The sequence below is a fragment of the Lolium rigidum genome, chromosome 1, assembly GCF_022539505.1.
Source record: "Lolium rigidum isolate FL_2022 chromosome 1, APGP_CSIRO_Lrig_0.1, whole genome shotgun sequence".
NCBI classification, from domain to species: Eukaryota; Viridiplantae; Streptophyta; class Magnoliopsida; order Poales; family Poaceae; genus Lolium; species Lolium rigidum.
In genome coordinates this window covers 269053743-269071099 of record NC_061508.1, presented here as the reverse complement: position 1 = coordinate 269071099, position 17357 = coordinate 269053743, and the positions used below count along the sequence as shown (strand labels likewise).

Sequence of the window (17357 nt, the reverse complement as noted above, 5' to 3'; positions counted from 1 at the left end):
CACAACAAGGTGGCCGCACCACCTAGATGGCCGGCGCCCCCCTCTCCCCAAACCCTAGCCGCCCCACTCCTCCTTCTTCCCCGCACGCTTAGCGAAGCTCCGCCGGGATTCTCCACCGCCACCGACACCACGCCGTCGTGCTGTCGGATTCAAGAGGAGCTACTACTTCCGCTGCCCGCTGGAACGGAGAGGTGGACGTCGTCTTCATCAACAACCGAACGTGTGACCGAGTACGGAGGTGTTGCCCGTTCGTGGCGCCGTGATCAAGATCTTCTACGCGCTTTTGCAAGCGGCAAGTGAACGTCTACCGCAGCAACAAGAGCCTCATCTTGTAGGCTTTGGAATCTCTTCAAGGGTGAGACTCGATAACCCCTCGTTGCTACCGTCTTCTAGATTGCATCTTGGCTTGGATTGCGTGTTCGCGGTAGGAATTTTTTTGTTTTCTATGCAACGTATCCCTACAGTGGTATCAGAGCCGTGTCTATGCATAGATGGTTGCACGAGTAGAACACAATGGTTTTGTGGGCGTTGATGCTTATGTTGTCTTTAGTTTGAGTACTTTGCATCTTTGTGGCATAGTGGGATGAAGCGGCTCGGGCTAACTTTACATGACCGCGTTCATGAGATTTGCTCCACGCTCGACATGCAACTTGTATTGCATAAGTGGCTTTGCGGGTGTCTGTCTATCCTACTATAGTGAAGATTCAATTTACTATTCTATTGACAACACTAGTATCACCGTTGTGGTTCATGTTCGTAGGTAGATTAGATCTTACTCGAAAACCCTAAACCACGTAAAATATGCAAACCAAATTAGAGACGTCTAACTTGTTTTTGCAGGGTTTGGTGATGTGATATGGCCATAATGTGATGATGAATATTTATGAGATGATCATTATTGTATTGTCGCAACCGGCAGGAGCCTTATGGTTGTCTTTAAATTTCATGTTGAGTAGTATTTCAAAGAAGTTGTAATAGTTGCTACATGGAGAACAATCATGAAGACGGCGCCATTGACCTTGACGCTACGCCGACGATGATGGAGATCATGTCCGTGCTTTGGAAATGAAGATCAAAGGCGCAAAGACAAAGGGGCCATATCATATCACATATGAACTGCATGTGATGTTAATCCTTTTATGCATCTTATTTTGCTTAGATCGCGACGGTAGCATTATAAGATGATCCCTCTCACTAAAATATCAAGATAATAAAGTGTTCATCCTTAGTAGCACCGTTGCCAAGACTTGTCGTTTCGAAGCATCTCGTGATGATCGGGTGTGATAGAATCAACAAGTGCATACAACGGGTGCAAGCCAGTTTTGCACATGCGGATACTAAGGTGGCCTTGACGAGCCTAGCATGTACAGATATGGTCTCGGAACACGTGATACCGAAAGGTAGAGCATGAATCATATGATTGATATGATGAACACTTTGAGTGTTCACCATTGAAATTACACCTTGTCTCGTGATGATCAGACTTAGGTGTGGTGGATTTGGTTCATGTGATCACTAAGACAATGCGAGGGATATTGTTTTGAGTGGGAGTTCACCTAGATTTTTAATTATATTGAATTAAAATTTGAACTCAATTTGTCATATACTTAGTCTAAACTATTGCAAATATATGTTGTAGATATGGCGTCCTCAATCAATTTTAACCGAGTTCCTAGAGAAAGAAAAGCTTAAGAGCAACGGTAGCAACTTCACCGACTGGTTCCGTCATGTGAGGATTTTCCTCAATGGTGGAAGCCTCGCAATATGTGCTTGATGCACCGCTAGGTGACCCTCCTGCTGAACCGAAACCGATGAAGTAAAGAATGTTTACGAGACTCGGAAAACTCGGTACTCTCAAGTTCGGTGTGCCATCCTGTGCGATCCGGAAGCCGATCTTCAAAAACGTTTTGAGCACCACGATCCTCATGAGTTAGTCAATGAGCTGAAAGCTATCTTTGAAACTCATGCGGCCGTGGAATGCTATGAAGCATCGAAACACTTCTTCAGCTGCATGATGGAAGAAGGCAACTCCGTTAGTGAGCACATGCTCGCCATGATCGGGCATGCGAAGAAACTCGGTGATCCGGGAATAGTGATTCCTAACGGATCGGGAATTAATCGTGTCCTTCAATCACCGCCACCTAGTTACAAGAACTTTGTGATGAACTACAATATGCGTAACATGAATAAAGAGTTACTCGAACTCTTCGCCATGCTGAAATCTGCTGAGATTGAGATCAAGAAAGAGCACCAAAGTGTTGATGGTCAACAAGACCACCAGTTTCAAGAAACAGGGCAAGTCTAAGGGAAAATTCAAGAAGGGTGGCAAGAAAGCTGCCACGCCTCCTATGAAACCTAAGACTGGGCCTAAGTACGATGCTCGAGTGCTATTACTGCAAGGAGAAGGGACACTCGGAAGCGTAATTGCTCCAAGTATTTGGCGGATCCGAAGAGCGGCCTTGTCAAGAAGAAGAAAGAAGGTATATCTGATATACATGTTATAGATGTTTATCTTACTGGTTCTCGTACTAGTACCTGGGTATTTGATACTAGTTCGGTTGCTCATATTTGTAACTCGAAACAGGAACTAAAGAATAAATGAAGACTACTAAAGGATGAAGTGACGATGCGCGTTGGAAATGGATCCAAAGTCGATGTGATCGCTGTCGGCACACTTCCTCTACATCTACCTTCGGGATTAGTTTTAAGCCTCAATAATTGTTATTTTGTACCCGCGTTGAGCATGAACATTATATCTGGATCTTGTTTAATGCAAGACGGTTATTCATTCAAGTCTGAGAATAATGGTTGTTATATTTTTATGAATAATATCTTTTATGGTCGAGCACCTGAAAAGAATGGCTTATTTCTGTTAGATCTCGATAGTAGTGATACGCATATACATAACATTGATGCTAAGCGAATTAAATTGAATGATAATTCTACTTATATGTGGCAATCGTCGTCTTGGTCATATTGGAGTGAAACGCATGAAGAAACTCCATACTGATGGATTACTTGAATCACTTGACTTTGAGTCACTTGATAGATGTGAAGCATGTCTAATGGGAAAAATGACTAAGACTCCATTTTCTGGTATGATGGGGCGAGCTACTGACTTATTGGAAATCATACATACCGATGTGTGCGGACCAATGAGTGTAGCATCGCGCGGTGGTTATCGTTATGTTCTAACCTTCACAGATGATCCGAGTAGATATGGGTATATCTATTTCATGAAACATAAATCCGAAACTTTCGAGAAGTTTAAGGAATTCCAAAGTGAAGTAGAAAATCAACGTAACAAGAAGATTAAATTTCTACGATCCGATCGTGGAGGTGAATATCCGAGTTATGAGTTTGGCATGCATTTAAAGAAATGCGGAATACTTTCACAATTGACACCGCCGGGAACACCACAACGAAACGGTGTGTCCGAACGTCGTAATCGAACTCTCTTAGATATGGTTCGTTCTATGATGTCTCTTACTGATTTGTCGTTATCATTTTGGAGTTATGCATTAGAGACAACCGCATTCACTTTAAATAGAGCACCATCAAAATCCGTAGAAACGACACCGTATGAATTATGGTTTAATAAGAAACCTAAGCTGTCGTTCCTTAAAGTTTGGGGTTGCGAAGCCTATGTAAAGAAGTTACAACCGGACAAGCTAGAACCCAAAGCGGAGAAATGTGTCTTCATAGGATACCCTGAGGAAACTACATGGTACACTTTCTATCACAGATCCGAAGGCAAAATCTTTGTTGCTAAGAACGGAACCTTTCTTGAGAAAGAATTTCTCACTAAAGAAGTGACTGGAAGAAAAGTAGAACTCGATGAGATTGATGAATCTATACTCGTTGATCGAGTAGCGCAATGACCGGAAGTTGTACCGTACCGCCTGCACCGGCAACAGAGGAAGCTAATGATAATGATCATGAAACTTCGAACGAGGAAACTACCGAACCTCGCAGATCGACAAGGGAACGTGCCACTCCTGATTGGTATGATCCTTGTCTAAATGTCATGATTGTGGACAACAATGACGAGGACCCTGCGACGTATGAAGAAGCAATGATGAGCCCAGATTCCAACAAATGGTAAGAAGCCATGAAATCCGAAATGGGATCCATGTATGATAACAAAGTATGGACTTTGGTAGACTTACTCGATAGCCGCAAGGCTCGTCGAAAATAAATGGATCTTCAAGAGAAAAACAGATGCTGATGGTAATATTACTCGTCTATAAAGCTCGACTTGTCGCAAAGGGTTTCCGACAAATTCAAGGTGTTGACTACGATGAGACTTTCTCACTCCGTAGCGAAACTAAAATCTGTGAGGATTTTGTTAGCAATAGCTGCATTTTTCGATTATGAGATTTGACGAGATGGATGTCAAAACGGCGTTCCTTAATGGAGACATTGAGGAAGAGTTGTATATGGTACAACCCAAAGGTTTTGTCGATCCTAAAAATGTCGACAAAGTATGCAAACTTCGGCGTTCAATTTATGGACCGAAGCAAGCATCGAGAAGTTGGAACCGACGCTTTGATAAGGCGATCAAAGACTTCGGGTTTATACGGTGCCATGGAGAGGCTCCGTATTTACAAGAAAGTGAGTGGGAGCTCCGTAGCATTCCCGATATTATATGTAGATGACATATTATCGATTGGGAATGATATAGAACTATTAAGCGATGTAAAAGGTTATTTGAATAATAGTTTTTCAATGAAAGACCTTGGTGAAGCATCGTATATATTAGGCATCAAGATTTATAGAGATAGATCAAGACGCCTAATAGGGCTATCACAAAGTACATACCTGGATAAGATTCTAAAGAAGTTTAGAATGGACGAAAGTAAGAAAGGATTCTTACCTATGTTACCAGTGCAAGGTCTTGAGTAAGACTCAAGGACCGGCTACGGCGAAGAAAGAGAAAGGATGAGTCGGATCCCTATGTTTCGGCGAGTAGGCTCTATCATGTATACCATGCTATGTACTAGACCGGATATAGCACATGCTGTTAGTTTAACCAGCGAGATATCAAAGTGATCCGAGGAATGGAACACTCGGACAGCGGTCAAGAATATCCTGAAGTACTTGAAAAGAACTAAGGATATGTTTCTTTGTTATGGAGGTGACCAAGAGCTCGTTGTAACAAGTTACACCGATGCAAGTTGGAACACCGATCCCGATGACTCTAAGTCACGGTCACGGGTACGTGTTTATATTGAATGGTGTCTGCGAGTAGCTGGGCAAGCTCAAAGCGAGTGCACGGTGGCGAAGTCTTCAACGGAATCGGAGTACATAGCGGCTTCGGAGGCTTCATCGAAGCGGTATGGATGAAGAGGTTCATTGTAGAGCTCGGTGTGGTTCCTAGTGCATTGGACCCACTAGTCATCTACTCGTGACAACATGGGTGCCATCGCCAATGCACAAGAACCAAGGTCACATAAGAGGCTGAAGCATATCAAGCTGCCTTATCATTCGATTCGCGAGTACATCGAAGATGGAGAAGTAAAGATTTGCAAAGTACACACTGATCTGAATGTAGCAGATCCGTTGACTAAAGCTCTCCCTGAGGCAAAGCATGACCAACACCAGAATGCCATGGGAGTTAGGTACCTTACAATGTAATCTAGATTATTGACTCTAGTGCAAGTGAGAGACTGTTGGAGATATGCCCAAGAGGCAATAATAAAAGTGGTTATTATATATCTTTATGTTTATGATAAATGTTTATATACCATGCTATAATTGTATTAACCGAAACATTGATACATGTGTGATATGTAAACAACAAAGAGTCCCTAGTATGCCTCTTAACTAGCTTGTTGATTAATAGATGATTAGTTTCATAATCATGAACATTGGATGTTATTAATACCAAGGTTATATCATTATATGAATGATGTAATGGACACACCCAATTAAGCGTAGCATAAGATCACGTCATTAAGTTATTTGCTATAAGCTTTCGATACATAGTTACCTAGTCCTTATGACCATGGGATCATGTAAATCACTTATACCGGAAAGGTACTTTGATTACATCAAACGCCACTGCGTAAATGGGTGGTTATAAAGGTGGGATTAAGTATCCGGAAAGTATGAGTTGAGGCATATGGATCAACAGTGGGATTTGTCCATCCCGATGACGGATAGATATACTCTGGGCCCTCTCGGTGGAATGTCGTCTAATGTCTTGCAAGCATATGAATAAGTTCATAAGAGACCACATACCACGGTACGAGTAAAGAGTACTTGTCGAGGAGACGAGGTTGAACAAGGTATAGAGTGATACCGATGATCAAACCTCGGACAAGTAAAATATCGCGTGACAAAGGGAATTGGTATCGTATGTGAATGGTTCATTCGATCACTAAAGTCATCGTTGAATATGTGGGAGCCATTATGGATCTCCAGATCCCGCTATTGGTTATTGGTCGGAGTGAGTACTCAACCATGTCCGCATAGTTCGCGAACCGTATGGTGACGCACTTAAAGTTGGATGTTGAAATGGTAGAACTTGAATATGGAATGGAGTTTGAATATTTGTTTGGAGTCCCGGATGAGATCCCGGACATCACGAGGAGTTCCGGAATGGTCCGGAGAATAAGATTCATATATAGGAAGTCATTTTATAAGATTTAAAATGATCCGTAAGGTTCTATGGAAGGTTCTAGAAGGTTCTAGAAAAGTCCGGAAGAAACCACTAAGGAAGGCGGAGTCCCGGAGGGACTCCACCTCCCATGGCCGGCCAACCCTAAGGGGGAGGAGTCCCAAGTTGACTCCCCTAAGGGGGCCGGCCACCCCCCACATGGAAGGGGGAATCCCACCCCAAGTGGGATTCCCACCTTGGGTAGGTTTCCCTATCACATGGAAGGTTTTGGGTTCGGGTCTTATTCGGAGACTTGTAGTCCAACACTTGGGGCTTCCACATATATAATGAGGGGCCAAGGGGAGGGGCCGGCCACCCCAACACAACAAGGTGGCCGCACCACCTAGATGGCCGGCGCCCCTCTCCCCAAACCCTAGCCGCCCCACTCCTCCTTCTTCCCCGCACGCTTAGCGAAGCTCCGCCGGGATTCTCCACCGCCACCGACACCACGCCGTCGTGCTGTCGGATTCAAGAGGAGCTACTACTTCCGCTGCTCGCTGGAACGGGGAGGTGGACGTCGTCTTCATCAACAACCGAACGTGTGACCGAGTACGGAGGTGCTGCCCGTTCGTGGCGCCGTGATCAAGATCTTCTACGCGCTTTTGCAAGCGGCAAGTGAACGTCTACCGCAGCAACAAGAGCCTCATCTTGTAGGCATTGGAATCTCTTCAAGGGTGAGACTCGATAATCCCCTCGTTGCTACCGTCTTCTAGATTGCATCTTGGCTTGGATTGCGTGTTCGCGGTAGGAAATTTTTTGTTTTCTATGCAACGTATCCCTACAGCTCCTTCATCACGCGCGTGAGGTTGACGAGACGCTCTTCGATGGCGACGTTGATCTTCGCCATCTCGAGGTCGTGGAGGTAGTCCTCTGCGTCGACGGGCTCCTTCTCCGCGGCGGGCTTCGCCTCCTCCTCCGCGGCGGGCTTCGCCTCCTCCTCCATGGACTCGTACCAGCCATCCGCGGCCTCGTGCCAGCCGTCCGTGGCCGCCTCCACCAGCTCAGCGTCCTCTTCCTTCTTCGCCGCCCTTGGGCCGCGACGCGGATCGCATCGTCGTCGGTGACCCAACGCGCGTCCTACCGCTCCTCCTCCTCCGTCCGTGGGAACCTAGCCCAGGCGGCGAGGGAGAGCTTGGCCAACGTGGTCTGCAGGGTGCGCGGCATGGCGATGGAGGAGGAGAGGGCACCGAAGAAGGTAGAGGGGGAGAGGACGGCAGAGCGGGTGTGAGGTATGCGAGGCCGGCGCCGTCTTTTATAGCCGGTGACCTTGGCGGGAAATTTGGGCGCGAGCGCGCGCACATGGCCTTTTCGCGCGCGCGGGAACTTTCCCGCGCGTTCTCCCGCCCGCCATTGCTGTCCCGTCGAGGTCTACCATGGCGCAGCGCCGTCCAGGGAAGACGAACCACGTGGCAGCTTTTTGGGTCGCCGCGTTGACCGCAGTGTGCGATCCAAACGGACACGCGGATGCGGGCCACTGTCTGGGTGTCCGCACGGCCACCCAAACGGCCCAAAACAAACGGTCCAACACGTCCGGTTGTTGAAGATGCCCGACGTCACATACGTCCGAAAAGTGAGCGGCGGCCAGCCAGTTCGCTACTGCTTGGCTACCTTTGCTGTACAAGATGTCCAAGGTGAGCGGCTCACCCAGTGTACACCTTTGCAAAACTCGGCCGGGCCGAGTTTCGGGCCAAACCTGAAAAAGGTCGAACATAAAATGTCAAGCCCGAATCCAGCTCGGCCCGATCGTTGGGCCTATATATCGAGCCTGAACCCGGTCGGAACTGGCAAAAGCCTGGCCCGACCCGACAAGCCCGCCCTAAATCTTACTAAAATCGCAAAAAACTGCAAGCCCGAGCCCGGCCTGGCCTGATGTTCAGGCTCAAAAGTTAAGCCCAAGCCCGAGCCCAGTCCGAATTTTTCTATCCCGTAGCAATGTACGGGCATTTAACTAGTCTTACAAAATACATAGTATATGGAACACACCGACATGAAATCGAGAAAAAACCTCTAGTTCACAATTCATTAAACTTGTTGAAGCCACGACTCCCTAATAGTCATAATTTGCGATTCTAAAAATTAGTCAAACAAGATTAAGCCCAGTTGCTTCCGATCCAAATACATGCGGAAATAGTGCTGTATCCAGTTTTAGTGGCTAGTTCGTCCCATCTCTTATTTGAATTTGATCTGAACTGACGAAATCCAGCATAACCAGCGAAAACTCAAAGACGGAAGCAAGAAAAACAGTCAAAACCTCACTAAACCCTACCACGACACCTCCCCTGGCCCCTCTCCCCTCCATGGCCTGATTCTCTCTGCCTCGCCGCCGCCGGAGGCGGTCAAACGATGCTACCCCTCCCCCTGCGCCGCCATTTCCTCTTCATCCACTCTCGCCGGAAACCTAGCTTCCTCCCCTTCTCCATCGCCGCCACCGCCATCTCCACCCTCCCCACCAACACCGCCGCCGCCGCCGCCACCTCCGACCGCCGCCGCCAACCCAACCCGCTCCAGGCCGTCCCCGCCAACGTCCTCCTCTCCCACCGCCTCCCCTCCTCCGCCCACCTCTGCCTCGCGGCCCACCTCCTCGCCCGCGCCCGCCTCTTCCCCCACTCCCGCAGCCTCCTCTCCCGCCTCCTCGCCCCCGGCCACCGGCCCCACCTCGCCGCCCCCCTCGTCGATCTCCTCCACCGCGCGGCTCTGGCGCTGGGTCCCCGCCGCAGCGCGCTGCCCTCCGTCGTCGACACCCTCCTCTCCCTCCTCGCCGACCGCGGCCTCCTCGAGGACGCCGTGCTCGCCCTCGCCCGCGCGCGCGAGCTGCGCGTGCCCCCAAACACCCGCACCTGCAACCACATCCTCCTCCGCCTAGCCCGGGAGCGCCGCGGTGGGCTCGTCCGCCAGCTGTTCGAGCAGGTGCCCCTGCCCAACGTGTTCACCTTCAACATCGTCATCGATTTCCTGTGCAAGGAGGGGGATCTCGTGGAGGCAAGAGCACTGTTCTCGAGGATGAAGGCAATAGGCTGCTCACCAGATGTTGTCACCTACAACTCTCTGATCGATGGGCATGGCAAGTGCGGGGAGTTGGAGGAGGTGGAGCAGCTCATCGGGGAGATGAGGGGGCGCGGATGCAGGCCGGATGTTGTGACATACAATGCATTAGTCAACTGCTTTTGCAAGTTTGGGAGGATGAAGAGGGCGTACGGCTACTTTGCTGAGATGAAGAGGGAGGGAGTGGCGGCGAACGTAGTGACACTTAGCACCTTTGTGGATGCGTTTTGCAAGGAGGGGATGGTACGAGAGGCCATGAAGCTGTTTGCGCAGATGAGGATGAGGGGCATGGCGCCGAATGAGGTCACCTATACATGTTTGGTTGATGGGACCTGTAAGGCGGGTAGGCTTGACGATGCCCTTGTTTTGCTTGATGAAATGGTGAAGCAGGGTGTCCCGCTGAATGTGGTCACGTATACTGTGCTAGTTGACGCCCTTTGCAAAGAGGGCAAGGTTGTGGAAGCGGAAGATGTTTTTGGGCTGATGGAGAGAGCTGGCGTCAAAGCCAACGAGCTGGTGTACACTACGCTGATTCATGGGCATTTTGCGAATAAAAATAGTGAGAGAGCTTTGGGTTTATTGAATGAGATGAAGGATAAAGGGTTGGAGCTTGACGTTTCGCTTTATGGTACCCTCATTTGGGGACTCTGTAATCTTCAGAAGGTGGATGAGGCTAAGAGTTTGTTAAGTAAAATGGATGATTGTGGTCTGAAACCCAATAATATCATCTATACGAATATAATGGATGCTTGTTTTAAAGCAGGAAAAGACTCAGAGGCCATTGACCTGTTCCACAAGATCCTGGATTCCGGGTTCCATCCTAATGTTGTGACTTATTGTGCATTGGTTGATGGTTTGTGCAAAGCAGGATCAGTTGATGAGGCACTCTCACATTTTAACAGAATGGGAGACTTAGGGTTACAACCTAATGTACGGACTTACACCGCTGTAATTGATGGTTTGTGCAAGAATGGGTGCTTGACCAAGGCTGTGCAACTGTTGGATGAAATGGTTGACAAGGGGTTGTCTCTGGACAAAGTTGTGTATACATCTCTTATGGATGGGTACCTGAAGCAGGGAAATCTCCAGGATGCCTTTGCAGTCAAGGCCAAGATGATAAACAGTGGATTGCAACTTGATCTCTATGGGTACACTTGTTTTGTATGGGGTTTTTGTAATTTAAATATGATGCCAGAAGCTAGAGAAGTTCTTTCAGAAATGATTGGAAATGGTATTACTCCTGATGCAGTAATTTACAACTGTCTGATAAACAAATACCAGAAATTGGGGAACATTGAGGAGGCCACTAGTCTTCAGAATGAAATGGAAAGTGTTTTACCCTCTTGTACAAATGGTGATACTGCTTCTGGTTCTGATGGATAAACTCGAGATATCTGCTTGTAAACAGGTAGGCGTAAAATCAATAAATAAGTAACAAAGCATTATCACCTATAGTATTTACTATTAGTACATTATTAACTTCTTACTTTCTATACAGCATAGCAGCAAAAGCCACTGATTTAATGCACTTCTCCTGGTATCTTGATGCTCAAATCAGTGAAGAAACTTTGTTTGATGGCAATTCTGAGAAGGCAGGCAAAAACTTCTGATTATCTGCTGACAGGCCCCATCAGACGCAAAAGGGGATCTGCTTCTCTATTAAGTTGGGAGAGTGAGAAGGAGCTCCAAGTTTTGAAATTCTCCATAGGTAACATATTATGACAATAATGTTGTTTCCCTATATTTGCTTAGCTGTATTTATTAATATATTATGTGAACACACATGTGTACTGGTTTTATGTATTTTTCCTTAGCCTCCCATACATCTAGAAATGACAATAATGTTGTTTCCCTATATTTGCTTAGCTGTATTTATTAATATATTTATATAGGTACACACACCATCTGCCATGCTTCCTAATGTTGATGCCAATAGATCTGTGAGTGTTAAGCAAGTAAATTTTTGCATGCACTTCGTCTTGATTGATTTAATTATTTATATCTTATTAATCATTAATTTTTGCTTGTTTAGTAGTTTGATATGTTTGCTATGACAGTGAAACATTTGGTTCTTTATTGGCATTATAATACATAGCTATATCTCTTTCTTATGCTAGTAATAGTGACTGAACTAGCCAGCAAAAACCACTCTTACCTCCGGTCGGATTTTTCTCTTGCACATCTCTAATGCATATTCTTGCAAATTTATTCTATCATATTGTTACCTTCATGTCTAATTCTTCTAGAGACTAGTACGTGTGTAACAGTATAGTGCTAATGTGTCAGCATCCATTGATTTGCAATATTTCATCTTACTGAAAACACATCAATGATTTCACTGTTTACTGAAAAAATCGGGCACACTCTAAGCTGTTATCTGAATATAGCATCTTCATCTTTCTCTTATTGAAAACCACTAATAGTAAGGTCCTTTTTAATCAAGAAATCTATGATACTGGCATAACTGTTTTGTTGCTGATTTAGGTTTCGTGTGGTCATGAAGAGCTCGTTGTTATTATTCTGAAACAACAGATACCATATGTTCTTTTTAGCTGTGGGATCTACTACTACTAGTTGAACAAATGGACAAAGATGTGAAGACACCATTGTATTCTTCTGGACATTGACCTGTTGAATATTATGCGAGCACACAGTGTCACAATCTGATGCCGTCCTGTCAGCCAGTGGCTCCTATGACACAGTAGTCAAATCATGTTTGTGCTCCAAGCATCATGTGCTTACATTCATGAGGCGACAAGGTTTTCCTCATGATCTATGCTGAAACACAGTCGACTCTAGTAAGATTTGCCAGAGACTGATTTTGATGTATGGCAGTATGATTCACATCCACTTGTTTCTGGTGTTAATACAGCACAGGTGAAACATCGCAGATCATAACACTGTTCTGAAAACTAAGATTTGGCACTTGTACGGTTGTACCTACTACCATTCTTCAAAGTTCAGTAAGTGTCAGGGATGCACTGATCAACATAGAGGAGAATGAGTGTCGTGTTTGCAAGCTATGCCAACATACATCTACTGAGCAACATCTGAGGGCTGCACTAACATGTTCATCTTGATCTTGGGCATCGATGGCCTGTTCAATCGGACCAGCCTTTCCTTCCTGCCAAGCATCAGGTGAGAAATCTACCAGAGAAAGTTGAATGTGTCCAATTTTTGCTGTCTATAGCAGCTCTCTTGAGTTTCTATTGGTCCCCTGTTTTCTAGGTTGTAATGAATTGAGTTGAGATGATGTTTTATGTTCTGATCCACTGTACATCTTACCGATGCAATCTTCTGCTTGCCCAGGTTACTGTTCAGTTATGCAAAAAGGTGCTGCTTGCAGTGAAAATGCTAGGAAATATTTTGGCGATAGTGATCAAAGAGCTGGAGTTGATAGTGATACCGTTGGTTTTGTGAAGAATAAGATGGTCGGGCATTTTCTGGCCCTGGTAGCAATCGTTAGTTTGGTGGAGACATGACTTGAGTCCTGGAGGCTGCAGAGTATGCTTGAACTGTTCTTTTTCCTAGTCCACCATCTCGTCTCGGGCTCTTAAGTCAATTGGATATTTTGAATAACTGGTCATAAACTCTATATGGAGCACCTAAACAAAGATTAGAACAGATAGGTCTATTTTTTTTTCTACCAAACGGTGGTATTTATCTATTGATTATTCTTCCCAAGTGATGTTGCAGTTTGAGTATTGCAATAGTGTGATTGCTAATTTATTGGCTCATTCATGATATATATGCACAATCCAGTACCATAACATTAAACATTGGATTGTTTACTTGGAACATAACACTGATTCCTGAAGCTTCCAAATCTGGGCTCTTTGGCAATTTACTTGGAATATACATGATCCATTTGTCACGTTGCAGATACATTGCCTCTAAGGCTTCTTTCTTTACTTTGTGGCGGATGACATGAATATCGAAACACTGATGTTATTTGTGGAGCGTGTTCTCTCTATGGCTGTATAGCTCTGTTATAATTTTTCAAGTAAATCATATTGCAATAAGATTGAAAACTTATGCAACTTTGGTTCCAATCCTGAGTGCCGCCCAGGAATTAGTTTTTATTTAGTTCATGTTTCGAGCAACAAGCTGGTTAGCTGTTGGCTGGCAGAACAAGCTGGGGCACTGTTGCCCACGATATAAAGTAATTATATGTTCTAGACTTCTGAGTAACAAACTTGTCGAAGTATTCATAGTTTCTTGCTGGCAGTAGCCTTTCCTAGCTTTCAATAACCTTATGTTGATTGCAGGCCTCTGACTTGACTGCCTAACTCAGCAATTTACTGCTGCTATACCCCTGATAATAATTCTGAATAACTTCGTCTAATAAAGAGAATTCTGAGGGAGTTTGTGGCTTCCCAGTGGAAGACTGGAAGGACACAGGAGCTACAAATATGTTTGAGAGAATTCTGATCGAGTTTTTGCTGGAGCCTGAACTACTAGGAGCTACTGATTCTGGGCGAAACAATGTGCCATGTCATTCGAATCTCATTCGACTAGCTGAAGACTATCATCCATGTCACTGTCCAAGCCTAGGTGGCGCTTGCACCTCTCGATGGCCCTGAGCCAGACGCCGTGCTTGAAGCTGAGCACGATCCCGAACTGGAGCTCCGGCGGCGACTCCATCCGCGGCGACCGGCGGAACACGTAGCGGCGGTAGAGGTGCACCATGGCCAGCTTCACCTCCTGCAGCGCGAACCGCTGCCCCACGCACGCCCTCGGGCCCAGCCCGAACGGCACCTGCGCGTACGGGTGGCGCCGCCGCTCCTCCTCGCACCCGGCATCGAACCGCTCCGGCCGGAACTCGCCGGGGTCCGGGAACTGCGCCGCGTCCATCGCCATCACCCCCGGCGCGAGCCACACCCACGTGCCCTCCGGCAGCGCGTAGCCCCCGACCTCCACTCGCCGCGACGTCTCCCTCGCGATCAGCGGCGAGACCGTGTAGAACCTCATCGCCTCCTTCACGACCTGGTCGAGGTAGGGGAAGCTGCTCTGGAGCTCGTCGGCGGTCGGGGCGGCGCCTGCAGGAACGGAGCGGTCGACCTCGGCGAGCAGCTTGGCCTCGACCTCCGGGTGGCCGGCGACGAGGTACACGGCGGAGGCGAGCGTGAAGGCGGTGGTGGCCGAGCCGGCGAGGAGGTGCTCGTAGGTGAGCGCGCCCACGTACTCCGGCGTGAGCAGCTCCCTCATCTTCTCCCCGCCGTCCCGGGCGTTGAGCAGCGCCGACAGGAAGTCCCTCCGCTCCCGCCTCCTGCCCCCGTCGCGCTCCCGGCTCGCCACGATCTCCTCCACCCTCGCGCGCAGCCGCTCGTTGGTGCGCGCGATCCTCCGGTCCGCCGTCCCGGGGACCCGCCGCAGCAGCCACCGCGCGGGCGCCTGCAGCGCCGGCGCGACGAGGCCGAGCACGATGGAGAGCGACCCCGACAGGTCCATCTTGAGCGAGGTGGTCGAGTGCACGTGCTCCGCCACGAACTCCGCCGCCTCGCCGCCGCCGTCGCTCTGCGGCGCGGAGAGCGCGAAGTCGACGCCGAACGCCGCCTGCCCGATGACGTCGGTGGCCAGCTTGAGGGCGAGGTCCGAGAAGTCCAAGTCGCCGTCGTCGTGCTCCCCCGCGGCGAACTGTATGGTGTCGGCGGCGCGCTCGACGCAGCGCTGCATGGTGGGGACGAGGCCCGCGAGGTGCGACGGCTGGTAGAGCGAGATGATGGTGTTCCTCATCGCCGACCACCGCGCGTCCCTGGTGAAGAAGAGGCCTTTCTGGTGGAGCGCGGAGCCGGCTATCGGCGACGGCAGGCTCCGGTTGGGGATGCTCTTGAACTGCCTGACGCCGACCTCCTTGCACAGCTCCGGGTCGGCCACGATCACCAGAGGCTGCCGTCCAAGATGGAACCTGATTAACCAAGCAGCACGCACACATCAAAACAAAGTCCAAAATGCACCGAGAATCTGCAAGATCAAGCACTGGGCAAGGAGCACAACGAGAGATCCTGGGTAACTGACCTGAAGATGGGGCCGTATTTCTTGGCGAGGGCAGCGAAGACGTCGGGGCCATGGCGGGCGAGCAGCGGCAGGTGGCCGACGATCGGCAGCGTGGGAGGCCCCGGCACGCCCCGGACTCCCCAGTAGGGCGCGTAGATGTAGAGCGCGAAGCCGAGGAGGCAGGACGCCAGCGTGGCGATGCATGGCAGCCATGCCCCTGCTTCTTCCATTGATCTCAGTCTCAGCTTAGCCTCACTACTGACTGCTGGGTGCTTGTGTGCTCTAGCTTGTACAGGTAAAGAATGTTGCGGAGGTTTGCTTGCAGCCGTCCATGGTGCTGCGTGAGGTCGGAGGCAAAAGAGATGGGATGGGGGAACCTGTTGATGGGTGGAACGGCCACTGTTGCGCGTGCACCTTCGTGTTCCTCCAAGTGGGGATCAGTGTAGTGTAGGACACTAGGAGAGGGTGAATATTCTTGCATAAGGGCATCTCCAGCGGCGCGACGCAAACGGACGCTGAGCGACCGTTTGTGTCCGCCGTGACCGAAAATGCGTCGTGCACCACCTCCAGCGGCGCGACGCAAAGTGACCGGGCCGTCCGCAGAGACGCAAACCTGGCCCAAATATGCGCCAGGTTTGCGTCTCGGCGGATGCTGCGCGGACGCGCAAAGTGACCGCTTGGTCCTGGCACGGGCCCGCCTGGCAGCGGCACAACCGCCTGGCAGGGCCGCGTTAATGGCGTGCCTCGGCTTCCGCGAGCGTGCGCAGCTAGTAGACGTGGGCAGCTAGCAGACGCAGCGTCGATGCGTCTTCTCCGCCGCATCGACGAGCGAGGCGTCGCTTCGGCAGTCTGCGGCTGCCTCGCGTGCCGCGCATAGTAATGGCGATGCCCCGCGTGGCGCGGCCGTCGCCGTGCCTCCGACCTATATAAACAGGGGGGCCAGCATCTCATCTCCTCCGCACTAAACCCTAGCCGCCGCTGCCGTAGCGCCACTCAGTAGATCCACCATGAGCAGCGCCGGGCGCGGCCAGGCTAACGCGCCTCCACCTCCACCTTCACCTCCCACTCCACCTCCCCCGGCCTCGAGCTCCGACGACGGGTTCGACTCCGACGACAGCACCGACCTCCTCCACCCGGTCAGGAACGCCGCGGACACGGGCCGAAGCGGAGAAGGAAGCGAGAGGAGGAGCGGGCGGCCCATGCGGCCGTCGACGCCGAGCTGGAACAGCGCAGGCTGGCGGCCGCCGCTGCAGCCGAGGACTCTGACTTGGAGATTTCATGGTCATCCGATGACCCTGATACGCCGACGCCGGAGGAGAAGGCGGCGGAGCAGCGGGCCCTCGTCGCGTCTTTCGAGACGCTCAAGGACGAGGCCGCCAACGCGAGGCTGGAGCAGGCACTGCAAGAGGACGCGGCGGCGCACCGAGCCATAGCGGCCGCGCGGGAGGCGGCGGAGAAGCAGGCCACGGAGCGACGCAACGATGGTGCCGGCCCGTCAGGAACCAAGTAGTCTAGGTCTTCTATAGTTTTTATGTACTTTCTATGTTTGGTTTTCATATGAATCAATCGCTCGTGGTAGAAAACCAAAGGAATTGTATGAAGATCAAACTATGTTGCAATTCAAAAATGGGTCGCCCGGTGGGAGCACACCCAGACG

The 17357-nt window shown here is 49.4% G+C and overlaps 2 protein-coding genes across 2 annotated transcripts; one reads left to right on the top strand and one right to left on the bottom strand.

The window, feature by feature from the left end:
• Window positions 1–9004: 9004 nt before the first annotated feature.
• On the top strand, window positions 9005–13257 carry LOC124658773 (putative pentatricopeptide repeat-containing protein At2g02150). Its single transcript, XM_047196819.1, has 4 exons — window positions 9005–11111; window positions 11202–11411; window positions 12188–12841; window positions 13013–13257. Exon 1 carries the CDS (start codon window positions 9005–9007, stop codon window positions 11084–11086), a length of 2082 nt encoding a protein of 693 aa, XP_047052775.1. The 3' UTR covers window positions 11087–11111; window positions 11202–11411; window positions 12188–12841; window positions 13013–13257.
• Window positions 13258–14209: 952 nt separating this feature from the next.
• On the bottom strand, window positions 14210–15930 carry LOC124658757 (cytochrome P450 711A1-like). Its single transcript, XM_047196818.1, has 2 exons — window positions 15722–15930; window positions 14210–15611 (listed from the first exon to the last, which is right to left on the bottom strand). The coding sequence occupies exons 1-2, from the start codon at window positions 15928–15930 to the stop codon at window positions 14210–14212; spliced, it is 1611 nt and encodes a 536-aa protein (XP_047052774.1).
• Between the last annotated feature and the right edge of the window lie 1427 nt (window positions 15931–17357).

Coding starts and splice junctions, on each gene's coding strand:
- LOC124658773 (XM_047196819.1), top strand. CDS start 9,005: ATGCTACCCCTCCCCCTGCGCCGCCATTTCCTCTTCATCCACTCTCGC.
- LOC124658757 (XM_047196818.1), bottom strand. CDS start 15,930: ATGGAAGAAGCAGGGGCATGGCTGCCATGCATCGCCACGCTGGCGTCC. Junction 15,612..15,721: donor AAATACGGCCCCATCTTCAG/GTCAGTTACCCA, acceptor TTGGTTAATCAG/GTTCCATCTTGGACGGCAGC.